The sequence below is a fragment of the Vespa mandarinia genome, chromosome 22 (assembly GCF_050613455.1).
Source record: "Vespa mandarinia isolate Hongniang chromosome 22, ASM5061345v1, whole genome shotgun sequence".
Lineage (NCBI taxonomy): Eukaryota > Metazoa > Arthropoda > Insecta > Hymenoptera > Vespidae > Vespa > Vespa mandarinia.
In genome coordinates this window covers 2932501-2958946 of record NC_140831.1, presented here as the reverse complement: position 1 = coordinate 2958946, position 26446 = coordinate 2932501, and the positions used below count along the sequence as shown (strand labels likewise).

General features: G+C 31.3%; 5 protein-coding genes across 8 annotated transcripts; 2 read left to right on the top strand and 3 right to left on the bottom strand.

The window, feature by feature from the left end:
• The first annotated feature begins 10320 nt into the window (after positions 1-10320).
• On the top strand, positions 10321-12134 carry LOC118447902 (hatching enzyme 1.2-like). Its single transcript, XM_035880443.2, has 5 exons — positions 10321-10678; positions 10802-10984; positions 11139-11441; positions 11671-11804; positions 11905-12134. The coding sequence occupies exons 1-5, from the start codon at positions 10522-10524 to the stop codon at positions 12061-12063; spliced, it is 936 nt and encodes a 311-aa protein (XP_035736336.1). The 5' UTR covers positions 10321-10521; the 3' UTR covers positions 12064-12134.
• Positions 12135-12291: 157 nt separating this feature from the next.
• On the bottom strand, positions 12292-15761 carry fu (STKc_STK36 domain-containing protein fused). 3 transcript variants are annotated; one of them, XM_035880438.2, is made up of 9 exons: positions 15481-15761; positions 15249-15362; positions 15032-15177; positions 14786-14965; positions 14570-14714; positions 14269-14462; positions 12990-14179; positions 12694-12875; positions 12292-12587 (listed from the first exon to the last, which is right to left on the bottom strand). In XM_035880438.2, the coding sequence occupies exons 1-9, from the start codon at positions 15589-15591 to the stop codon at positions 12519-12521; spliced, it is 2331 nt and encodes a 776-aa protein (XP_035736331.1). In that variant the 5' UTR covers positions 15592-15761; the 3' UTR covers positions 12292-12518. The 3 variants fall into 3 exon arrangements, with proteins under 3 accessions (XP_035736331.1, XP_035736330.1, XP_035736332.1); XM_035880437.2 differs by having other exon boundaries at positions 12295-12587; positions 12694-12878; XM_035880439.2 differs by lacking the exons at positions 15249-15362; positions 15481-15761 and having other exon boundaries at positions 12296-12587; positions 12694-12878; positions 14786-14936; positions 15032-15164.
• Positions 15762-16992: 1231 nt separating this feature from the next.
• On the bottom strand, positions 16993-21299 carry REG (proteasome regulator gamma). Of its 2 annotated transcripts, XM_035880444.2 has the most exons (5): positions 21183-21221; positions 19835-19867; positions 19253-19573; positions 19025-19161; positions 16996-18840 (listed from the first exon to the last, which is right to left on the bottom strand). In XM_035880444.2, the coding sequence occupies exons 1-5, from the start codon at positions 21204-21206 to the stop codon at positions 18618-18620; spliced, it is 738 nt and encodes a 245-aa protein (XP_035736337.1). In that variant the 5' UTR covers positions 21207-21221; the 3' UTR covers positions 16996-18617. The 2 variants fall into 2 exon arrangements, with proteins under 2 accessions (XP_035736338.1, XP_035736337.1); XM_035880445.2 differs by lacking the exon at positions 19835-19867 and having other exon boundaries at positions 16993-18840; positions 21183-21299.
• A 700-nt stretch (positions 21300-21999) lies between these two features.
• Rpn6 (regulatory particle non-ATPase 6) lies at positions 22000-24174 on the bottom strand. Its single transcript, XM_035880440.2, has 4 exons — positions 23617-24174; positions 22963-23357; positions 22535-22859; positions 22000-22455 (listed from the first exon to the last, which is right to left on the bottom strand). Exons 1-4 carry the CDS (start codon positions 23935-23937, stop codon positions 22225-22227), a joined length of 1272 nt encoding a protein of 423 aa, XP_035736333.1. The 5' UTR covers positions 23938-24174; the 3' UTR covers positions 22000-22224.
• A 400-nt stretch (positions 24175-24574) lies between these two features.
• On the top strand, positions 24575-26244 carry LOC118447905 (large ribosomal subunit protein uL16m-like). Its single transcript, XM_035880446.2, has 6 exons — positions 24575-24908; positions 25001-25072; positions 25150-25307; positions 25444-25575; positions 25671-25781; positions 25866-26244. Exons 1-6 carry the CDS (start codon positions 24863-24865, stop codon positions 26079-26081), a joined length of 735 nt encoding a protein of 244 aa, XP_035736339.1. The 5' UTR covers positions 24575-24862; the 3' UTR covers positions 26082-26244.
• Positions 26245-26446: the final 202 nt, after the last annotated feature.

Genomic DNA, 26446 nt, shown 5'->3' with positions numbered 1-26446 from the left:
GAAGATCAAATTTTCAATTAAAAAATATATATATCCATCGGTTCTTCTTTCTCTTTCTCTTTGTCTTCTGTCCATTTCTCTTTTTCTTTCAAAAGAAATCTTTCTTAATTATTTTCAAGATCGAAGCCACTTTTATTTCTTTCATCTTTTTTACTCTTTCAAAATTCTTCCCTATCTTTTCATATCTATAAAATACTCTTCAAGATTTTAAATTAACCGATCGATATTTTTACGTATCGTGAAATTACGTATCTTAAAAAAGATTCCAAAATTTCTTTAAACCTAACGCAGCGATTCCGTAATCATACGTAGGAAATCGTATACCGCGGAAAGAAAGTTTCTTCATCGCGGTGGCATCGTCGAATCTTGAATCCTGAGGTGCGGCGAATGCGTGAAATCGACCATGAAAGAATACCTACCTACCTACCTACCTACCTACCTACCTACCTACCTATCTATCTACCTACCTACCTACCTATCGACCAATCAACTAAATCGTTGAGAACAACGATGCCCAATTTAGAACTTGCTGTATCACAAAACGAAAATATATTTTTAGGGTAGGGGTGAATCGTGTTATATCAAATGTAAAGAATAATCTATCATATATAAATCTTACAAACAGATGATACGTAAAAGATATTAAATTGTGACGTATAATTGCTATTATATGAATTTTAGATTTATCGTAAGATTTTAGATATTACATTAAGATACGATTATTCGATTTCTTCGAATAAAATGTTCGACGACGATGGTAATTCTTTCTTCTTTCATCTTTGTTTTTTTTTTCTTTCTTTCTTTCTTTCTTTCTTTTCAATCTTTTTTCTCTCCTTTTTTTTTTTTCTTCCTTTGCCGAATAAAAGTCGTATCGCGATCGGAGTACTTACAAGTTTTATTATCGTGACGATATCAGGAAGTGAAAAGAATCGAAAAGTATGGAAAAGAAAGTGGAAAGTTGTTTCGTGTATCGATGTACGAGTATCATTATCAATAAGATATCAAGAAATGAAAAGAATCGATTTTGATGTCTATTCAATTTTTCTTCCTTTTTCTTTTTTCTTTTTATTTATTTATTTATTTTTTTTTTTTTTTTCATTTATTTATTTATTTATTAAATCTTTCTTTCAATATGATTTATTCGAAAATACGAATAAAATGTAAACGATAATGAAAAATAATTGAGATTGTGAAATTGAAAGTGTTAAATGATCTAATGAACGGAATATAAGGAATCGATCAAAATCATTTGTGAGATCTATATAGGAGGGACGACAGACGTTTAGTCGTATACTCCGAGGTCGACGTACTCGAAAGTTGAAGCTTTCCCGATTCATCAGCATGCAAGACTCGCGATATTGTCTATTAACGAAATTTCTAATGCGAATTTATGATAATGAATGATCAGCCAAAGGTTATATTCTTTATCCCCTGGCCATTTCGTCGTTTCTTCTTGGATCATTTAATTTGTACAAATTATTCGTTTATTTTATTATCTCTCTTTCTCTCTCTCTCTCTCTCTCTTTCTCTCTCTCTCTCTCTCTCTCTCTTTCTCTCTCTCTCTCTCTGTCTTATATTAATATTGTTCGTATTCGTAGAATAATATCTTTTAAATTAATCGATTTAATTTACCTCAAGTAAATTGAAAAATATCGACGTATCGATGATGAAGTCCTTCTAAATGACGGGTCTAAAAAAGAAAAAGAAAAAGAAAAAAAAAAGAAATAAAAAAGAAATAAAAAACGTAACGAACAATTGATTTATTAAAAATAAATCAAACGAATTCTCGATAGTATGCTATCTCGAAAATGCTCTTGTTTTTTTTTTTTTTTTTCTTTTATTCATCTTGATCCGTTCGGGTTGCTCCTTGGCAATCGTAAGAATCGTGTTATTGACATGACACTCTCCAAGAGAAGAGGAGAAGCCAGAAGATTTATGTCGCAGCATAAATAATGTAGTCTCTGCTACGAGACACGTCGAACGCCGTTAGCGAAGTGACCCCGCTCCTGAGGAACCAAGGAAAAAAAAAAAAAAAAAAAAAGAAGAAAAAGAAAAAAGAAAAGAAAAGAAGAAAAAAAAAAAGAGTCCAAAGAAGGCTCCTCGACTCTTCGCAAGACTCTTTCTCTTCTTTCGTGTACGTACATATGTACATACATACGTAAAAGGATAAAAAAAAGATGGCAAAATGTTCTCTCTCCCTTTCTCTCTCTCTCTCTCTCTCTCTCTCTCTCTCTCTCTCTGTCTCTTTCTTTCTTTCTATCGTTAAAAAACTCAACAAAGTCGTTTCTGAAACGATCGAAAATAGCCCTGTGCTCGACGGAAGTCACGTCGTCCGTCAATTCTTGTTTCTACTTTGACCTAGCACCTCCAAGTTCATAACTAAGATTGACACTAAAGGTTAAGAGAAAAGTTAGGACAGGAAGGAGCGTCTGGTTGTTTTCACTTCGTGATTACTTATTAGGTATTAACAAAGAGTCGTTACCGCGCGGAAGTTGATGTTAAAGTATCTACGAGGCTACGAGCTCGTTATAGTTATATAGTTCAGCGAGTTGACGAAAAATCTTTAACGAGAATTTATTTACGTGGATTTCTCTTTTACCGAATGACATTACGTAATGGATTTGTCGTAATTATTATCACGAATAATATAATCGAAGGAATAATCTTACCTTTAGGTATGTATAAGAAATGGAAAAGTTTAAATATCAACGTCGATCCTTAAGATCGATAAGAAAGCTATTCAATAATCGATAACTAATGTCTATCTAACATTCATCATTATTTTTTTTTCGTAAGAAAACAAATATGAATAAAGCGTTCTGTTGAGTGCTGTTCTTTTTCTTTCTTCTTTTACCTTTTTTTTTCTCTTTTTTTTTTTTGTTTTTTTTTCTTTTTTGTTTTTTTTTTTTTAATCATAAATCTTATTGCCTCAGTTATAGTCGCGATTAAGTATCGATATGCATATGTATGTCGACGAAATTATGCGTTCGAAGAGGAAAGAAAAAAAAACAAAAAAGAAAGAAAAAAAAAAAAAAAGAAAAAGAAAAATTAAAGACAGGAAAAAAATATAGAAAAAATTGTTGAAATAAATACGACGTAACAGAAGTAAATACTACGGTAATATGTAAATACGTTAATAATAGAATGTTGAAGAAATCGAAGGATTGAAAATCGTGGATTCGATTATAAGTAATACGATTGTTGATTGGGCCGTGACCGATTGGTAAGCTGGGACCGATGGTTCTTGGGCTCTCGAGGCTTGGGGCCTGAGGATGGGCAACTCTCGTAGGACAGGCGAGGAGACATTGGCTCGAGTCGAAGAAAGACGTCGGTGGTGGTACTGCGAGATGGTGGTGGTGATGGTGGTGGTGGAGATGGTGATGGTGGAAGTGGAGGAGGGGAAGAGGGGGCACGGAGGACACTTTCACTCTCACAGGTGCATGACCGAGTGGCGAAGGCGTGCTATTCCCTCCGTTTCGCCTCACCGTTTCCTCCGTACAGAGCAGGGCCGCGTGAAGCGAAGAAGAAGAAGAAAACGAAGAAGAAGAAGAAGAAGAAGAGAAAGAGCGAAAGAGAGAGGGAAACTTAATGCCGTAGGACCGACCAATGATCATGTCGTTCTACAAAGCGGAGGGCCTCGTACACAGGCCCGCTAGATAACGGCCCATCGGCCACGTGCTCGGACAACGCGGCAACCTTCAACCTTCCTTCCATGCTTCCTCCTTCTATCGATCGACCTTTCGGATTAATCCTAAACTCGTAGATCGTTCTCAATCCTTAAGGATTCTTGAAAAATACCATACGTGATCACCTTTTCTCTAAAGCTCGATATATATTTTCCGAAGTACGAGCTTCCTTGTTATTTCTCTTTTTAATATATTATTTACCAAGGATCAATATAGGAAGATTCTTCGAAGAAAGTACCTCTTGTCTGTTCGAACGAGAGGAATGCTTTTAATTGTACAAATATTTTCGGGTAAAACAAGATTTTTATGCAAAACCATATTCGCGAATTCTTACCTCGTAAATACCAAATTCCCTCCCTTCCTCCCTCCCACCCTCTCTCTCTCTCTCTCTCTCTCTCTCTCTCTTTCTTTCACTTCGTACTTCCAAAAATGTATTTCTTCGTGATAATAATCAATCTAGATAATAGTTAATCATAGAGAATATAAATCGGATTAATAGTTGATAATCATAAACCCTCGGCACTTTTCATGAGGTTGTATATCAGCTCGCGTGTTTATCGATGAATACGCAAGAACGACTACGACCGTTTGAAAGCCGTGGGCGCCACTGCCGAGAATGAAGAGAAGGGAGAGAGAGAGAGAGAGAGAGAGAGAGAGAGGGAAAGGAAAGGGTCAATGAACCGAGAACGTCCGTCGCCGTTCGCTGAGTTTACTCACTACCGAAATACATCCTCGAGTTGGTCCCAATGGTCCGGAGTGGTCCCAGTGGGTCAGTGGTTCACGAGGGACTTGGACGCTTACCGGAGGTATACGGACAGCCGCTACGAGAGATCCTTTATGGCACTTTACCTCTACCTCACGCTGCCTCTTTTCCTTGAGGATCTCCATGAGGGATCCATTCGGTGCGCGTACTCTTGGCAAAAAAAAAAGAAGAATAAAAAAAAAAAGAAAAAAAAAGAAAAAAGACAAAAACAGAAAGAAAGAAAAAGAAAAAAAATCGAACCTATCAACAGTCAGTCTCGTACGTGAAAGTACGAGGATTCGAAAACTCCAGATTTTTTTTTTTCTTTTCTTTCCTTTTCTTTTCTTTTCTTTTCTTTTCTTTCCTTCTTCTTCTTCTTCTTCTTCTTCTTCGTCTTCTTCTTCGTCTTCTCCTTTGACAGATACCAGATATTATAACAATGAACATTGATTATGATTAATTGATTAGTTTCGTTGTATTGTTAAAAGAGACACGTTGAAACTACATGTGTATATATATATATATATATATATATATATATATATATATATTTATGTATAAAAAAATAAAAGAAAATTCTTTTGGTAATTTACGAATTTCTCTCTCTCTCTCTCTCTCTCTCTCTCTCTCTCTCTCTCTCTCTCTCTATCTATCTATCTCTCAGATCGTTTGGATGAATCGATTTTACTTACTATCTGTTTAAAGTTTGTAAAGTCGAATGAAATAAAGAAGATCGTACCAGCAGGAGTGACGCTCGCGCTTCGAGGATCGTAAAGCAGGATAAAGAGGTTAACTGTTGTGCAGCTAAAAATATCTCCGTCGCAATATCGCACTTCGAAACATGCTTCTCTCTGAGCATGCTTCTCGAACTCACCTTCCACCTTTATGTGTGTACCATTCGTATGGTACCTATACTAACTATAGGCCCCGAAATCGTATCGGTCGATGACGAGAACGAAGAACGCCAAGAGGAACAAGATTTTACATGCATAATGCATATGAATATATTTTTACGAATTTTAGGTCGACGTTTCGAAGGAATGTTAATGGTTTTTTTTTTCTTTCTTTCTTTCTTTCTTTTCCTTTCCTTTTTTCTTTCCTTTTTTTTTTCCTTTTTTTTTCTCTTATTCTTTTGTTTCTTTTTTCCTCCCCCTTTTCCTTTTTCTTTCTTTCTCTCTCTCTTTTTTTTGTATTCGGTAATAACTAATAAAAAAAAAAAAAACAAAAAAAACAAAAAAAACAAAAAAAAAAAAAACAAACAAACAAACGAAAATATAAGCAAATATCTGCTTACTTTGAGTTTTAATAATTGTTACGCTACGATGATATATTTTACTATTCCTTGACGTTGAAACGACCATAATCGTTTAGAAATGGGCACGGAACTAGATTCAGTCACGGATATAAAGCGACATATAAAACTCCTACGCAAGGAGAACTATGCATCCTGCTCTTTCTCTCTCTCTCTCTCTCTCTTTCTTTTTTTTTTATTTAATTTTTCAATTTCGCGAGAGACCTGATATAAAGGATCGTTTTCGTATTCGTTATTTATTAAAACTTTGAATGACATATAACATTATTTTGACGTTAATCGTTAGACCGCAAGTAAATAAAATTTAATAATAATAATTTCGAAGTTCGAATTAACGCCGTTCTTTTTCTTTTTTTTTTTTTTTTTTTTTTTTTTTTCCTTTTTTTTTCCCCTCTTTTTTTTCTTTTCTTTTTACAAGCGACACATATACGTAACCGAAAGTGCGAAGCGATTTAATACGCTTATAGGATCTAAAAGATTAAGAATACGAAACTCGTAAGATGCCATGCGTCGCGATCGATTTTGCGCGTTCAGGTAATATGATAGGTTTGAAACTTTCGCAAAAAAGAGAAAAAAAATAAAAACTGGAAAAAAAAGGAAGAAAAAGAAAAAAAAAAAAAAAGCAAGAGAAAAAAGAAGAAAAGAAGCGAAGCGATGGGATAAACGTAAATACCTATATACATGGAGCAAGTGAAACTTCACCGAAAATACTTCCCTACGTTTAAAGGTGGGGTTTCGTATACGTGTAGTATATACGTAAGTACGTCTACATAATAGCGGTTAAACATCTGTCGGCGATACAACGAGCCAAACAGTATTTAAAAATGAAAATTTTTAATTGCAATTAAATCGAAAACCACAATATTGTTAACAAATATTTTTAAATTGAAAATAAATAAGTAGTAAGTAATGAAATAACTATTCCATTTATAGATAATTATCGTATATTATTGGATGAAATTATAAAAAGAAAAATAATACAAGCGAATGCATGAAACGCTTTGAAAATAATTATCAAGTAAAAAGAAATTTTCTCAATTAAATGAAATGAAAATGAAATTTTCTATTTCTTTTTTTTTTCTCTCTTTTTTTTTTTTTTTCAATAACTTTTAACTTTCTCACTTAACTCTATGATATATCAATGATTAAGATCAGAATGAAAAAGATATTTTGGACTTTACGCTATCTTAGTATTAGAAAAAGATTAATCAAAGAGTAAGGGAACGTTAACGTACTCTCCTATCAAATACTCTTTTCACGAAAAGATAAGAATGAGATTTGGAACTTTTTAATAAGATGGATCGTTGACCCGCCATATGAAGCGGCACGTGCACATCGGCCAACGCGATTCCGCGAAGGGGGATCGATCATTAATAATTATCATCGTCCTTATCACGACGGCGTATCATCGGTTAACTCAACACGTTGTAAGCAAAATTAAACTACATTTGGAGACGCAAAACGTTTCGAGCAAAAGAAAAAAAGATCAGATACCGTGGATCGTTAAAATTAGCGTTCTCTTTGAATTCATTTAAAAAAAAAAAAAGAAAAATAAAGAAAAAAAAAAAAAGAAAATCCTTCTTGCGGATACGCGTGTCAATACGCTTGTTTAAAACGCGCCTCATTCTGATCCCTTCCCCTCCCCCCATCCTCCTCCTCCTCCTCCTCCTCCACCACCTCCTTTTTCCTCCTTACTCTTTTTCTCCTTTTCTCCCCTCGCACCACCCCTCCCACCCTTCTCTCGTTGCGTGCATCCAATGAAATTTACGACCGATCCAATCGCAATTTCACCGCAAATTATAGCGATCTTTTGGCGCCGAGCTGTCGCGAGTCCAAGAATTCACGTTGCCATCGTAAAGCGTTGATCTTGACAGGCCAGGTTTGACTTCACCAATTCGAGAAGTATCATTGGTAAAGACTTGTTATTTTATCATCGGAAGATGATCAAAATTAGAGTAGGATGGGGAAGAGACTTTCGCAGGTGGATCGATCGGATTGGTGAAAGAAGGGCGAAGAGAGAAGAGTAAAAGAAGAAGGGATAGAAAAAAGAAAGGGAAAGAGAGGGAGAAAGAGGGAGAGAGAGAGAGAGAGAGAGAGAGAGAAAAAGAGAGAGAGAAAGAAGTAAAGGCGTTTTCTTCGTTAGATACTCGTAAAAGTCAAACTCCCCGTAGCGAACGTGAAAGAGTCATTCTTGTTCGGTAGAGGTTCCAAGAAGTCCGGTTAGAATTTAGGCTACGAGGAGCGCGTTCCTACCCGAATCTGGAACGCCTCGGTCGTTGGCCTTGCCTTCAATTTTCTGCCTTCGAAGATTTTCGGCTCGCGACTATATACGCGAGCCAACTATATCTGGTCTTTTTTTTCTTTTTTTCCTATTTCTTTTCCTTTCCTTTTCTGCTAAAAAAAAAAAAAAGAAAAAAAAAGAAAAAAGAAGCAGAAGAAGGAAAAAAGAACTAACCACCCATTCGTTCATAGAACGCCTCGTACAGGAGACGTTCTATCATTACGTTTGTTCCGAAATTTCTTTAATCAAAATATCGAGCGAGAATGGATTTTAAGATAATCGATATTTAAATACCGCGTCACGAGAGTTATCATTTTGATAGATACGTATATGTAAATAAATGGGATATATATATATATATATATATATATATATATACATGTATGTATGTGTATGTGTGTATGTGTACGTATGTCTAGCCTATAACATAACTTAACATATATATATATATATAATAATTTCGATCTTAGAATATCGAAAATATACGTTTGATTGTAGATCATAGAAACACTATGGGATTAATAATAGGTATTGATATCTCTCGCGAAGCGGAAGTCGATTATTCTCCATGAGAGTAATGATTACGGTCTCTGATATTTTGTGGGTCGGCAAGAACTTTGGTAGAGGAGGCACGTAATCGCTACCGTTAATTTCACGCGATTATAATTGCACGCCTTTTTCTCTCGCCTTCCTCTCGAACGTGGGCCCCGGGACGTGGCTTCGCTCGGGACGTGGCAAAGAGTCACATGAAGGAGAACTACGCGGGGGTACAACCACGGATCGCCGAGGAAGAAAGAAGGGAGGGAGGAAAGAGGAGGAGGAGGAGGAGGAGGAGGAGGAGGAAGAGGCCCCGCTCTCGGAGGCCCGCTCTCGGAGGCCCAGAGGGAAAGGCGCACGAAACGATGAAGAAGATAATATACCGATGTACTGAATTACGCGGCCGGCTACCGAATCATTCTGACCCACATCCGAGTGTTCGCCTCGAGCACTCGGGATGCCGGAGATTCGATCGGGCGCCTCCTCCTTCTTACAACCAGGTTCTACCTACACACAATGTGTGGCTACGGTGGTGGCCTTTTTCTCCTTTTTCTTTTTTTTATCCACACTGATTAAACGTTCGTTCGTTCGTTCGTTCGTTCGTTCGTTCGTTCGTTCGTTCGTTCGTTCGTTCGTTCGATCGATCGATCGATCGATCGTTTAGAAAAGAAAGAGAGAATATATCTAACACGAAGCACATTTTTTTTTTTTTTTTTTTTTTTTTTATCGATAAAACCAAAAAGATTTATTCAATTATACTTTATCTGTTTCTATTTTAAATTCAATGACTAGCACCAATTCGAAGAGATCATAGGACAGGAATGATCGATTCTGACATCGTATCTGACACGTCGAGAGATATCGTATCTTATTTTTTTTTTTCTTTTTTTCTTTTTTTTTCTTTTTTTTTTTTCTTTTTTTTTTTTGCTTTACGAAAAGGTTTGATGTCATTAAAAAAATATCTACTCTCTTTCTCTCTCTCTCTCTCTTTCTCTTTCTCTTCAATATATTCTCTCTGTTCCGTCGGTCGAAAGTGCATCCTATTCTACATTGAAAACATTAAATTCGCTCGTAAGTTCGTTCGTTGGAAAGGATATTTTTAAAGGCAGCTCGTAGGTACTCGATAAGTCGAGGTCTCGGGGCCTCGAGGAAGACGATAAAGCGCGGAATTTAAATTCAGCTCGCATTCCCCCTTATCGTATAATTTTCGACCCAAATAAACTATGTCGAAGTTGGCCGTTCGTTCGTATGCGAGTCAAACGAACGGACCCACGGTGCCCTTTCACGCGTTTTCACGTTTTCAACCATAGAAACGCGTACAATGTGTTCTTTTACAATGTACATATACATGTATAAATAACATACTTATATACATATATATATATATATATATATATATGTATCTATACATAAATATACTTTTATGTTTGGTTAATTACTTAGAAAAATCAACGAAACGAGGAGACCTAGTTGATTTTATTTCTTTCGATAAAATTCTGATTACATCTAAACGCGATAAAATTAAATTAATAGACATCGATTACAATTCGTTATTTGAAAAAAAAAAAAAAAAAAAAAAAAAAAAAAAAAAAAAGAAATAAAATTAATAAATATACATACATAAACATACACACACGCACACGATTATATATATATATATATATATATATGTATACGTATAATCTCGTATATTCGAAATGATAAAATCTATTACATAACAACCGATCTACTATAACATACATACCGACCGATTATCTTTTCAGTTACTCCATAAGCGTATTATTCAAAAGCATTGTTATTCAGACGTACGAAGCTTTGAAAGATAGAACTAGTGTTTTACATATCATTTATCCGGAAATCCTTCCGCAGTACTGGAACATTAAAATAAGAATCATTCTCGTTGTATATAAAAGGGTTGTTTTCAAAAATAATCATCGTCAGTTTACCGAGGATCGGCATAGCGATGACTTCTATACGAGAGGTATTAATATTTTCGATGATCGTTGCTACGGTCATCGGACTTCCATCGAAAAGTCATCGAGGATCTCACGGACATCCAATACCACCGGAACCGAGGAATCAAGGAAACTTCGAGGTTGGATACAATCACGAAGAAATCGGTAAGGAAAAATTGAAAAAAAAAAAAAAAAAAAAAACAAAAACCCATTTACATTTTTCTTTGCGAATTGGAACGTGAATGATAGTTTTCCTATTTTTTTTTTTTGTTTTCTTCTTTTTTGCAGCAAGACGAATCAATTCATGGAAACCGGAAGATCCGGAAAATATTTGGGAACTGAGTGGTCTTTACCAGGGTGACATAATGCTTTCTCCAAATAATAAAATAAGCGGTAGAAATGGTATTTTGGATACTGCAACACGTTGGCCCAACGGCATAGTCCCATATTATATCGAGGAGGAAGATTTCGGTAAGAAAAATTGAAAGAAAAAGAAAAAAAACAAACAAACAAACGAACGAACGAACAAACGAACGAACGAACGAACAAACAAATCGTTATATTATTCGATAATGAATATTTCATTTTGTTACAATATTCCACGACAATCCCTTTATTTTATCAGATCGTTCGGATATCAAGGTGATAAAAAGTGGCATAAAGGAGTATCATAACAAGACCTGCTTACGTTTCCGTCCGTACAAAGAATCCGATACCGATTACGTACGAATACAGGGTAATAGATCCGGATGTTGGTCCATGGTAGGCCGTCATGGAAAGGGACAGGTATTAAACTTGCAAGTTGGCGGATGCGTACGGCACGGTGTCGTCGTTCACGAGCTGATGCATGCTCTGGGATTTTATCACCAACAGAGTGCCGCTAACCGTGACGAATGGGTCGTAATACACTGGGACAACATAAAACCGGGTACGTTTTCTATTTCGAACAATGGCGCTATGTTATTTTTTTTTCTTTTTCTTTATTCTTCTTCTTCTTTTCTTTTCTTTTTTTTTTTTTATTTTATTTTTATTTTTACTTTTACTTTTGCGCGATAACGTTATGCGATTTTCTCTTCCTTTCTATCAAATTTTTGTCGTCCTCGTGATGTGGTAATTATTTTTTTTTTTTTTTCATTTTTTTTTTTTTTTTTATACAGGAAAAGAACACAATTTCAAGAAGTACGATCAAGATACCGTCACGGACTTTGGTTATCCTTATGATTATTCCAGCGTGATGCATTATAGTGCGCATGCCTTCTCCGCGAACGGCCGAGAAACTATTACACCTAAGGTATTATAAAAAAGAAACTGAAAAGATTTTTCATCGACTTAAGGATCGGTTAGATCAATGATTAATCGATCGATGATTTATTAACTTCGTTCGTTAACAGGTCGAAGATGCAAAAATCGGACAGCGTAACGGGCTCAGTAAAATCGACGTGTCGAAATTACAGGCTATGTACAGAGACGAATGTGACAACCGTGAGACAGAGGAAAATATTACTAGCGAATCAGAGGAAGATCTTTCTTTTATTTGGACATTGGATTAAAAGAAATATATTTAATCTTAACAGTTTCTAAATAAAATATGAGCTATTGTTGGTAATGGACTCGATGTAGAAAGAAAAGGAAAAAGAAAAAAAAAAAAAAAAAAAAGAAAAAAAAAAGAAAAAATAGAAAGAAAGAAAATACAGTTTAATTAAATCAACGTAGGATATATAAATCTTATATATAAATAAAAAAAAAAAAAAAAAAAAAATCCGATCTTATAAAAAATTCCCTATCACGTAGAAATAGTGAATTTCATTGAGGACTAGAAGTATTAGTTTAAGTATTATATAAATTTATCGAAATTACATAACGTAACTTTACATGAAAATATTTTATATATTTTCTTTTGATGATCATTATAAAATCTCTTTATAACTTATAATTGATTTTAAACTTTTTGATACGTTTGGCCCCATTTTATAACGATTAATTCCCTTAAATTAATCCCTGTTCATCAACCAGCCGGACTCAATTGATTATAGTACGTTAATTGTTTAAGTTCTCCGACCGCGTCTTCGGCAGACTAAAACGAATATAAATCACTTACATATATGTTATATTCTCGTAAAAAAAAAAAAAGAAAAAAAAAAGAGAAAAAAAAAAAAAGAAACGGATATCAATTTACTTACGTTTCTAACGTTTTCTTCCTCGTCGAGCAATAAATTTTCAATAAGATTTCTCAAAGATCTCCCCCAAACTTGTTGCAATGCTCTGCAACAAAATCTTCCTAAAAGTCTAATCAGTATGCACGTTCTAGCTCTCAATACACCTTGCCGATGTCCAAGAAGTTTACCAAATTGTTCAACTGTACCTACTGGAACAAAGGAAAGTAAAAATAATATATATAACGTGTATCACAAAATTTAAAAATAAAGGAGAAAAGAAAAAAATAAATAAATAAAGCTTATCAAATCTATATACATACCATGAGTTTTCGAATGGAGAACAACTTTTTCTACTAGCTCGGCATTCTCAGGTTGAGAACGTAAAATATTGTTCAATATGGCTATTAAATCCGCCACAACTCGTGCCTTTCTTTTTTCCAAAGTTAATAATTGTTGTAACAATGGCATTCCATTGACAATATAAACGGCATCACAAAATTGAGTTAAAAATTGTTCTTGAACGTAAACCAATCTACAGAGTAAAAGCATCGTACATTCCAAAGCTTGTAATTCATCCGCTGATAACGTAGATGCTGATCTAGTGATACCAGCAGAACCTGTTGCAATGGTCTCTCCTTCAGATCGTTCTGACATAAGTAATTTTATTGCATATACGAGATTTGGTACCACTCGAACGTCCAAATAAACGCGTTCAATGCTTTCAAGATTTTCACGCGAGACTGATATAACAAATGGTAAAGATAATAGACAAGCAACGTATTCGACGACACGACAACCAGCTCCTTGATTTCTTAATGGCGATACGAAAACGGAAACACAATTTTGTTGCAATAAAGAAACAACTTCACCCTCCATTACTTCCTCCATAGATCTTTGTAAAAACGCGACCCATTCTTCATTTTCTATTGGCCTTTCAACGGCTCTTGGATTCCAATCTGGCAATCTAACGTGTTTATCTATTAGATTTTCCTTTCCAAATTCTAATTCATAATCTTTACTCAAACAGGTTTGTTTGCAATCGCCATTGCCCGAAATTTGTTCCATTTCAGATGATCTTTCCGTTTGTTGTGCAACATTTAATCCATCACCTTTAGCATTTTTATTAATAAAACCTTCGGATTCGTTTGTTTTCTTTTGTCCTTCATCATTTGTTTTCGTATAGATCAATTTAGAATTATTATTTATTATTGGAAATGTTTGTTCGTTATTTGTATTAGGACAATCGCTTTGACACAATGCATGATCAGCAGCAAGTAGATCGCTTCTTAACGATGCTCGCAAACTAAGATTTCCCAATAGTACATCGATACTAGCGCTCGAATCTGTACCACTTGGTTCGCTACGTCGAAGTATCTGACAATGATTCAGGCCATGCTGACAATAGGCATGAAACATTGGATAACGTGGTTGTGAAATACATGTCCTTTGTCTTTGTTCTCGAAGTTTTCTCTCTTGACATTGTACTTTCTCAACAGCTTTCTCGAGAACTCTAAAAGAATTTAAATTCGAAAATATTTAAATAATTCTAATTACTATTGCACAAATAAATAAATATCATTATTGTACCCGATATATTACTTTGATTGATTGGTAGATCTCATTGATAAGTTTTGCAATTGTTGTTGTTTAGCTCTAGCTTGACTAGCTGATAATGGTGTTGTAAAGGGTGTAGGTACTGTTCCACCTACTATGATGATTCTATCCTTAACGAATGGATGTTCTAATAGGGCAGGCCAGGTCAAACGTTGAGAAGGATCCTTTTGCAACAAACCCTTCCAAAGAAAAGAAAGAAAAAAAAAGAAAATGTTAACAAAAAAACCATTGTCAATGTGAAAATTCATAAATATCTATAATTGTGAGAATCAATATAATAGCATACCTGTAAGAAACTCTTGCAATTTGGTGAAATAAAATCTGGCCACTTAACCGCTTCAAAACGTATCAATCTAACCAAATGTAAAATAGAAGTTGTTTGAAATGGTGGTGAACCGACAACTAATTCATAAACTATACAACCTAATGACCTGTAACATATGTCATGTCTATATCTAATAGAATTAGAAAAGAACTAAGAGATTATTGTAAAATTACATACCATAAATCTACATTGTGATCATAAGGACGTTCTTGTATGAGCTCTGGAGCCATATATAAAGGAGTACCTTTAATAGAAGTAAGTACATGTGTTCCAGTGCTCATACTACGTGCAAAACCAAAATCGCATAATTTGGCCACTCCATTTGCCTCTAAAAGTACATTTTGTGGTTTAAGGTCCCTGTACCAATGAGAAAAAGAAATCAAATTTTTACTGATAAAATAATAAAATAATAAAAACACAAACCTATGTAATACTCTGTTCGAATGGAGATAATAAAGTGCAGAAACCAAATCACAAGCTATAACTTGTGCTCTTTCTTCTGAAAGATGGCCAGCTTTACCCAAAATTTCATATAATTCTTTATCAGCATATTCCGTTACAACAACAATCTATAATAAATATTTATTATAAATTAAAGGATTAAATGAAAATATTTTTCCATTGATATACTCGAACGTACCTCATTTTCAGTTTCAAAAGAATCTAACATTTGAACAATATTAGGATGATGCAAATGACGTTGAATCTCACATTCTTGACGTAAACTTTTAAGTTCTTTGAATGATCTACCACGCTGTAGAAAACAAAGAAGGGAAAAAAAAAAAAAAAAGAAAAAAATATTCGCACAGTAATTAAATAAAGGATAAATGTTATTTATAAACTACCAATGATCATAGAAATCCTTCACTTACTTTCCTAATAACTTTGAAGGCCACAATTTCACCGTCCGAACGTTTTTTTGCTTTATACACCTGTCCAAAAGAACCTTCACCAACTTGTCCTAAAACTTCGTATTTTTCCATAATTATAAAAATAATTTATACACACGTTCTTACATTAAACCATTTTGAAACTGTCAAAATATGTCCACTTTCACAGAGAGCGCATGCGGCTCAAAAATGTACACCAATCAACGAATGGTAAATTATATGCAACCTAACATTTACACCAAATTTGGACCAGTAAAATTGAAATTTACATTCTTCTTCGTGAAGCGCCATCTACACAAATTTCAAATAATAAAGAGATTAAAAAAAAAAAAAAAAAAAAAAAAAAAGAAAAAAAAAATTAATAAAAATCATGAAAAATAATAACGATACTATTCTTATTTCGCTTACGTGACAATTTTTAATGATAAATTTATCATAATTCTCTTAAGATATGAAAAAAAGAAAAAGAAAAAAAAAAAAAAATAACGCTCGATATCTTTTTTCGTAAAATAATTGTTATTTGTTTTATTCTTGAGGGACATTTATAAATGTAAACAATGATTTCAAATATTACTATATATTGAACTTTAATTATTTTATGAAAAATTACATGATAAGTACGTAATAATTTTCTTTTTCTTCTTTTTCTATTTGTTACAATGCAACTTACTACCTTAGTGACTAATTTTTTTTTGTTTATTTTTTTATTTTTTTTATTTTTTTTTTTTTTTTTATTATTATTATTATTCGTCAAGACAATAAACACAAATAGTAACTTACAATAAGAAGTTTTATAGTAAAAGAAGAAATACAATTTTTCTTTTTTTTACTATATAACCAAACGGATATTTATAAAAAGGATGTTTATAAAAAAGAAATCAAAATATTTAATATCTGCCTATAAAATTTAATAAAAATAAACGTGTGTGTATATATACAAGGTATAATATTTGTTGTGCATTAATATGACATAGAAAATTATATAAAATGATATTAGAAACAATATAGTGCAATCGTTACACAATTAATTAAAAGTACGTTCTGTAATACCGACCGATTCAAATTTTTTTTTAACAATGGATCGATTTAAATAACATTTAAAGATCATTATTAAATCACAACCTAACATTATCAAGATTTATCAAGATACGTCATTTCCAATAAAATGTTTATTAACTGACATAATAAATTTCAATATTGTCGTAAAACATTCAATCAAAAATTAAGATTTAGTAATATTTCTTTTGGTAAAAACAGAAGCAGAGAATCTTAATATATTCGCTGGTACACTTATTGAGTAAATATTTAGAAAGGGAAAAAAAAAAGAAAAAAGAAAAAAGAAAAAAAAAACCAACGTGCAGAGGAATAATTAAAATGAATGCAAAAAGAATGTCGAGAGGCAAGAGAAACGAGCCTTATATTATTTAACTTATAATATTATTGAAATGAAATTATATCAAATATTAAATGTCAAGTTTTATTTTATTAATATTATCTCGACAATTTAAAAATTTAATAACTACTACAATGCTTGTAACTGATCAAGGATTAATACAAAATACATCATTTTTTTCTCTTTTTTTTTGTTTTAAGTTCTTCATTATTCGAATAATTGTTTATTCCAGAATAATTAATGAGTAAAATAAGCAAAACAAATCATGAATGATATAAGATGCATTGTGACAAAAAGTATAATGAATACTACGTTAAATTCTTGATACATCAATTGGACTGTCCTTTCCAAAAGACACAAAATGGTTAACAATGATGTATACATATTTTTCTTTTTTTTTGTTTTGTTTTGTTTGTTTGTTTGTTTTTTTTCCCCTCAAAGAGCGTACAAATCGTCTTTTTGTCATTCCAAAATATTCAATTATGTGTACAAGATAATATATTATTTACAATCTCAGTAAAATGTAAATAACGTTTGTATGTTTCCTTTTTTAACATATCATTTCTTCATATACAGAGAAGAAGAAAATGCTAAAGAAAATAAAATATAAAAAAAAAAAAAAAAAGAAAAAAAAAGAACCAGTAATTAAACTTTATATACCACGGCTAAGGAAACTGTATTATTTACTGAAGAAATTTTTATTTAAATAATCTGGTTGTGTCGCTTTTAATACATTCACAAGTTTAAATTAACTCATTGTAGATCAATGATATATGACATTTCATGTATCATTTATTAAGACATTGGGAAAATCTTTTTAATCTTGCCATATCATCCATCATTACGCCTCAATTAATGTAAAAAATACTTGCAATAAAGGTAAAAGTTGCATTCATGATAATAAGTGTAAATACTGAATTAATAATAGTGTATAACACACTAATCATATAGTTGCGCATATTTATTCCATATTCTACTTTATACAGTTATAAATGAATATCACCGATGATTAAGAAAGTTCATTTTATCTTTTTGTTTTGTTTTTCTTTTTTTTTTTTTTTTACATCACGCTTCGTTTCATATTTTTAATATTTTTATTAATGTAAAATTACACAGATCATACGTTTAGAGATAATTCTAAATTAAATACAATATGACCTTTAAGATATTTTTTTCATAAAAATGTTTGAATTTTTCTGTCCTATTGTACAAATTTATTATATCATTTAATTCACCGATAAACTTTACATAATGAATCAAAAAAAAAAAAAAGAAAAAAAAAAACATCAAATGAAATTTCTAAATCCTGCAAACATCGGTGATAAGTATATTGGAGCACTCTAACAATGGTCTGAATATAGAACCATACAACCCCAACATGAATGTTAAGAAAGTATAGAACAATATTAGGTTTCAATGCTCTTTCTTATTACTGTTTACAATAATCTCAGCTACATCAACCTTTCTGCATATAAATAAGCTAAAACCATATTCTCCATGTAATATGTGAGGCAACTATGTGGTTAATCCATAGTACTGTAATTGGTCGAAAGAATGATGGACTAATGTCAAGGCATTAGAGTCAATATCTAATATGGTAGAGCGGATGGCAATGGTTGGTTGAGCTTTATTCTCTCCTATCATAAAGTTTTAGGCACGCTCCTTTAATGCGATTATTTTTGCACTTCGACCATCCTGTACACATATACAGGAAATACTCATATGTTTAGTAGAGAGATTGCGCATTGGAAGAGCGTGGTTTTTTGATCTTTTCCAAGTTTTTGATAACGAGATCATGTAATGAACAGTAGCGATTGCGGACTTCACACATTACAAGCCACAAACTCACATATTCTTTTTCATCTAATTCTTGAATGGCTCTTCTATAATCAATGATGTGTGGATATTTTGCAACTTTACTAACGATTTTTCCTCGAGAGATAAAATACCTGAAGGAATAGAAAAAATAAAGAAAAAAAAAAAAAAAAAAAAAAAAAAAGAAAAAGAAAAAGAAAAAAAAGGAAAAGAAAAAAAAAAGAAAAAAAAAGGGAAAAAGAAAGAAAAAAAAGATAAAAGATAGATATACCCAGTTCTTATATAAATTATAAGGACATAGAATATATTAAAACAAACCTAGAGATTTGATCAAAGAATGCAGCTGCCTCACTCTCTACTGATTGTATTTCTGCGAGCGTATCTTCCTGAATTGATACACCAAAATTATTACCATCTTCAATTTTTGGAATCAAAAAAGAAATCCACATTTTTAACTAAAAATTTAACAACATTATAATTATTAAAATTAATTTTAAACCTTAATTATTGTTTTGTATTAATTAAATAAAAGTTGTCATGTCGTACCAGATTAGAATCCTCCAGAAGTTGTCTGATATATGGTTTTACTACATGAATTAATTCACATAAAGGTTTATTACATGGTACTGGTCCATTGGGAAGTATCATAACTTTGGTTCCGCTAGTTTCATCCACACTATTGTCCATTTTAATTTTTTTCGTAATAGGTCCATCTTCGGAATGATTAAGAACTATAGGGTCTGGAATGGGCACATTTAAGTCTTGATGAACATCTGTCAATTTGCGATTACGGAAACCAGGTGTTTCCAATAATTCATTTAATTTTACGATCTTCTCTGGGAATCCTGTTATTAATAGTTGTTCTGCCTAAATGACACATAAAGATTGTATGCACGATATTACAGATGTTATACCAATTCTATACATATGGCATTACTTGATTCGTTTTATATTGTATAGTAATCAATAAATGATTATCAAAGTAATAAAAAAAATTAATGTTTCTGTATTTCAATAAAAACAAAAAAAAAAAAAAAAAAAAAAAGAAAAAAAAAAGAAAAAGAAACAGAAAAAGAGAAAAAAAAGACGAATCAAGTTACTTACACACAATGGGTAAAAGAGGTTTACCTTAGTTTTAAGAGAATCCTTGTATTCTTGAACCTGTAAGATAAACTTAAAGGATAAATGCGTGCTTATGATTCAATTGATACAGATTCAAAACAATATGTTTGAAATTAATTTTTACAATTAAATCGTTTGTCCTTAAATTTAATTTCATATACAAATAATTTATAATATAAAACTATATATTAATATGATCATTATTACAGATATTAATGCAAACCTTTTTTGACTCATTGTTAATAAGATCTTGCTTTTCTGAAAACGAATCTTTTGACAGTACCGATTCATTTTTAGAAATTGATTGAAATAGCGTTGGAATCATTTATTATAAAATTTAAATTATTAATGTCTTATTGTCATAAAAATCCTTGTATATGGTATAAACTTAAATTTATAAAATTTATAGCTAGAATGTAAATTCACATGTTGTTAATATATTTAAGAGAGAAAGGTTATAAAATTTTCATTTGTTTAAAAATTGTCAATAAATATCAGACTTCACGCGTATATAAAAGCCATATCAGAAAATGCTTTATTTTTCTTCCTATATAATAGCTAATAAATGTATAATAACAAAGGAATATGGAACACACAAATCTTAACACTTAATACATACTTTGTTGTCTAAGTAAAACTTACAATTATTAAAGAAAAAAGTCAAATCAAATTTACTCGTATTTTTACAAACTAGCAATCTTAATGTATATACATTATATATATACATTATATATATATATATATATATATATATTATGATTATTATAAATGATTTTCTTGACAAAGGTATTACAATTATATTTATTAACAGTATAAATTTTTCGATCTAAAATTTGGTTCAATCTGAAAAAAAAATATCAACTTAAAGAACAATAAAGAATTATATCATTTTATTAATATACAACTATTTAAATATATAAATTAGCTATTGTAACTTTGATAATGAAGTTTTCATTTTCTTATATCGCATAAAGGTTTGATCATTACTACAAATGTATGCGAAATCGCTCGCACGCGCACGCGCGCGCGAGTCTTCGCACGTATACATTCTCACGTGTTGTGTAAATACATATGCGAATATGAAGCTACAAATACATTGAAACCATATACATTCGAGATAAGAATTAACGTTTCATCGAATGATCAAGGATTAAATTAAATAAATATATCGGTAATAATTCTATCGATTAAACATTATGATGAATGAAAAAGTTCTCTGACTTATAAAGCCGGTGAATTAGATGACTTAACCTAAACAATTTAATAGTACTGACGAATTAACGATAACGACAATTTATCTATTAATATTTTTTAGAGACGATAATAAAATATTTTAAATGAACAAACAATTTACCTTTTCTGCTGTAGCATCCGCCATTATACGTTTTATAAAAAAAAAGCTTTATTAAGTACAATCACACTACTTCTTTGTTAAAACGTGCAACTTCAAACAGGAAGTGAGATTACCTATACGTACTCCCGATATCAAATGAGAATCTTTAATGTTACTCGCCGTTAATGATTTGAAAATTGATCGTCGATAAGTTATTAAATTTTTCATTTGTATTTACAATTCGATATAACATACAAATATTTAATGAAAATATATACTTATTATAGAACAAAATTCTATTATATAAAATTTTACAAAAAAGTATCTAGCCGTTCTTATATACATACATACATATATAGTAAATTTTGAATGAATTTTTGTTCTCATGACCTGAGAGATAAAAATATAAAAGGATGTTATTATTATTTCTGAAATGATGCATATTCTATATTTAAGGTCAAAGAAAATGGAATAATGTACGAAAAATTATTTCATTTTTAATGTACAATTCGAAATTCAATATATATATAAATAATGATATATAGAAATAAGCATATTAAAAAGTAGATGTATTGAAAAAAAAACAAAAAAGAAAAAAAAAACAAAAAAAAGCAAAAAAGGAGTGAAAAAAAAATTGAACCTTACGACAATTGTTATATTATTATTACAAAAGGGGATCTGATGAAATAAATAATCTATTATTTATGATTTACATTTCACACGTTAAATAGTTTATTTTCTAATTAAATAACAACATGATAAATCAATTGAAAATTGTATGTACTCATATGACAAAGTATACCAATGTGTAAGATAATAAATCAGGACTCATGTAAGTTAATCATTTCAGATTTATTACTTACAAAATATTTTTAACTATTATTAATTACAATATATCCGCAAGAATGAAGTGGCAAATGAATAATTTGTATTGCAATAACTTCAGCTGCTTTATGTTAGATGTAAAGGAAACAATTAATTTGTATTTTATGACCAGAAACTAAGTATGATGATAAGAATAATTATAATAAACTTTGCTTATATAAATATATGTTAAACAGGGCTAGGTAAGTTTCTTGGCTTTCTGGTAAAGCGTGTCGACTACTTTTCCCATGCTGTGTATTGTTTCTAACGCAATTTCGTATGTTTTGTCACGAGGTGTATCTTCAAATACAATTAAAACGCCTTCTCCTTGATCAAGGACCCCTTTCAATTTTTTATCCAATATCATCTGCGATAACTTCTTTTCTACTTGTGCAAGTGGTAAAGATATGCATGAAGAAATATGACTCACCTAAAAAGTACAATTATTATGATTAGAAAAGTTAATTGTTTGTAATTAATAGATTTATATCGTTTATACAATATTGTACCTGTACACGAGAATAAGGTTCAACCAAACGACACAAATTCTGTTCTAACATAGCATCATAAAGGGAACCTAAATGAGCACGCACAATTACATCATCCTCTAATTCTTGTCGGTATTGTTTGACTGCTGTTTGAAAGTCAGCTAAAGAACGTCGATGACTGGCTTCAGCAACAGCACGCATAGCATCCAAATCACGTCCGGCATATTTGACAGCTAATTTTCCAGACATAATAGATTGAACATCTTCAGGTGTACGCAACATGATCTTGGATAATAACATATATTTCAATGCCGTTAATGCTTTAGGACTTTCAACGCTATCATACCTACAATATAATACACAATGAATACATCAAATTGTTATATTATTAATTTATAATAATATAATAAATTTAATAATTAATATAAATATTAATTATAATATTTTACCCTTCGAATGCTTCATAAAAGTACGAATAGGCAGTTTTAAAATCACGTTCATCAGCAGCATGTAAAATTCCAGATTGTAGATCCAAAGCAGCCTGCATTTTTGGTGGACAATAAATTGCATTGGCAGTGGTTCTAGCGCTAGTAAGAGCTGCCCTTGCTTTAGCTAAATTACTTAATGCATGATATGTTTTGCTCTCTAATAATTGAACCTCAACAAGCAATTGTTTGTCATCTAACTTTTTAAGTTCTTTTAGAAGAGCAGAACCCAATTGCAAAGCTTCACTGAACATGCCAGTATCGAAATAAAGAGCTATTAATCGTGCTTCTAATGATTGCCTTAAAAATGTCCTACGTTCTTCTTTTGCCCACTCTATACATTCTTTGCACAATTGTACCTAAATAAAGAAATTTTCTTATCAGTATATATAATCAATATATACATATATATATATATATATATATATATATATATATATTTATATATACGTATAATTTTATAAAATTTATTGGCAATGATATGTTATCATTGCCAATAAAAATACACAATTAATAGAATATAACTTATATTTAAAGTGCATTTGTAACCTAAACAAACTACATAAAACAATGTTCTGAATATTATCTATCATTAATAAAATAATTATCAATGATTACCTCGATACCAATTCCGGCCTCCAAGTCCAGGAAGAAATCTACTAAGGATCTTACTAGCTTAGCAGCTTTCGCTTTGCTTATGAGACTAAGAAATGGTCTAGTTGCTTTGATAAGTTCGGCTAACTCTTTTGCCTTGCCCTCCTTCTTATAAAGTTCACCAAGATGTAATATACCCTGCTCCTTGACCCTGATGCTTTCTTCGTCATCTTCGGCTAAACCGATATTAGGATCGGATACGATCTCATTTAGTAGTGAAATACCCTCGCTGCGATTTGTCATCGATACAGCTTGTGCCCGCTCAAACAACATTGCACCGGCCATCTCAAAGCTTTATCTATTTTCAACAATACACAGATCACACGGCCGTCCTCCTTTATTGTTTATTTATTTTCCTGACGGAAATTTGTAAAAATTACAAGACTCGATTATAAAGCAAGTCAAGACATAACACTGTGTGCAATCACACACGCTCTCATAGAACACGGTTCGTTCACTTTCTGTTTTGTCACTCTTTTCATTGCTCGCTTGAGCTCCGGAACCACAAAACTCGTGTCATGCTGCTACGTGAGTCAATTGAATCACTGTATAGATACTATTTTTAGTTACATTCACTAGATAAAGTAAATATTTCGTAAATTGATTTTCACATGGATATTTTCAGATTGATCACGATAAGATTATCGAATAAACGACGATTCCTTCTTTAATTATGAGCGTTATAATGAAAAAAAAAAAGAAAAAAGAAAAAAAAGAAAAAAGGAGAGAGAGAAAAAAGAAAAAAAAAGGAAAGATGTTTAATATATTTGTTAATAAAATCCAATTGTCACTATTACGTGTTACGCGTTAAAAGACCAATGAACATTCTCGTAAATCTAGTGGTTTTTTTCTTAGTTTTATAATTTTCTTCCCAGATTTATGATTAATAATTATTTAATTATAATTTAATGGGAGCAAAGGGGGGGAGGGGGGCAATGAACACTTTTTTTTGTTAATCGTTTCGAAAATTTGCGATGCTTTTTTTAAATTAAATTATTTCTAATATGATCACCGATATGATAAATATTCGATAATGAATGAAATTATTACTACGTGCGACATTACTTCTGAATTGTAATTCGAAGGTTTTTAGACGAGAGATTATATGACTGTAGTGTACCAATTGTTTGATCCATTTAAGATTTAAATTTATATGAATTATATTATATAATATTAATTATAAATTAAAAATCAGTCGTTTATAAAATTTATGATCATGCAAACATTAAAAAATACAGTACGATCATTTCTTTCTAGTAAGTAACAAAAAGCATAAACGATATGATTTAAGGTTATGTCAAATGTTTTAAATGTAAAACATTATAATATTTTTCTTTCGTTTTAATAGAAAATAATTCCGCTGTGATATTTATCCAAAGAAAAGGATTAAAAATATTTGATCCACCTGTTAAAATTCTAAGTAAGTTTTATTGTTATTAACTTTACAAATTTATTTGCATTAATGTAATAACAGATATCAATGTTTATATTTTTAAGATGTTGAATATCCTGAGAAAAATAAACTTAAAATTATGGAAAAAGTTCCGCAATATCCATCAAGTTTACGTCCTTTTAAAATGCAAAAGAAATTAAAATTAATGCGTGGACCAGAAACTGTACACAATACTTTATTGCACAAGCAATATGGAATTATAGTGAGTTTATATATTTAAAATAATAATAATAATAATAATAATAAAAAGAATTTAATACGTTTAATCACGGAAAATATTTTTAAAAAGGTTGAGTAATAAAATTACTTAAAACTTTATGACTGTATATAATTTACAGGCTACAGGAGGTGGAAGATTAAAATATGGTCATTTTGAAATGATACGTATGACGCTTTTACGTAAATTTGATTTTGATAATATATTTGCTATCTGGCGTGTTGATGCACCATGGCAACCTGTTACTAAAAAGGTTGTATAAAAAAAAAAAGAAAAAAAAGAAAAGAAACTTGCGTGTTATTTATTTTATATTACGTATCAATCAATTAATAAAATTGCTTTGTACAGAGCCAAGGTTCACGTATGGGAAGTGGTAAAGGATCGATAGATCATTATGTTACTCCAATTAAAGCTGGAAGAGTAATTATTGAAGTTGGCGGGGATATACAATATTTTCAAGTGCGTAATTATTTTATTTAATTATCTTATATTTGAAATAGAGTAAAACACAAGTGTAATACTTAATATTGTTACATTCATTAGGTAAAGAAAGTATTAGAAGATATAGCAGCCAAATGTCCATTTAAAGCTATGGCTGTTAGTCAAGAAATATTAGATAAAATGGCGGAAAAAGAAAAACGAAATGAGGAAACTAATTTGAATCCTTGGACGTGGAAATATATTATTCAGAATAATATTGGTGGTTGTCATAATTGGATATCGCCGTTTGACAAAAGATGGTACAATAAATATATATAAATTAAATAGTATTAAATTTAAATGGGTACCCTTTAATTAAATATTACTTATTAATAAATCATTTATATCTAATACGGAATAAATACTAATAAATAATATCCGATATGTCAAATATCTTACCTTAGTAAACGCGATTTAATAATTTAATGAAAGGAAGGGATTCGAAAAATATGTGAATAATGAGTAACGAATAAATTATGGCAATGCAATTATGTTACAATTACAATATTTTTATATATCTTTGATGATGGTTTGGTGGTAACAACAGGTAAATACTACATATTGTACATTGAGTAGGCGATAGTCGTACCTTATTGTTTAATTAGCGTATCGGCGACGCCGGCGCCGACGCCAACAACGCCGAC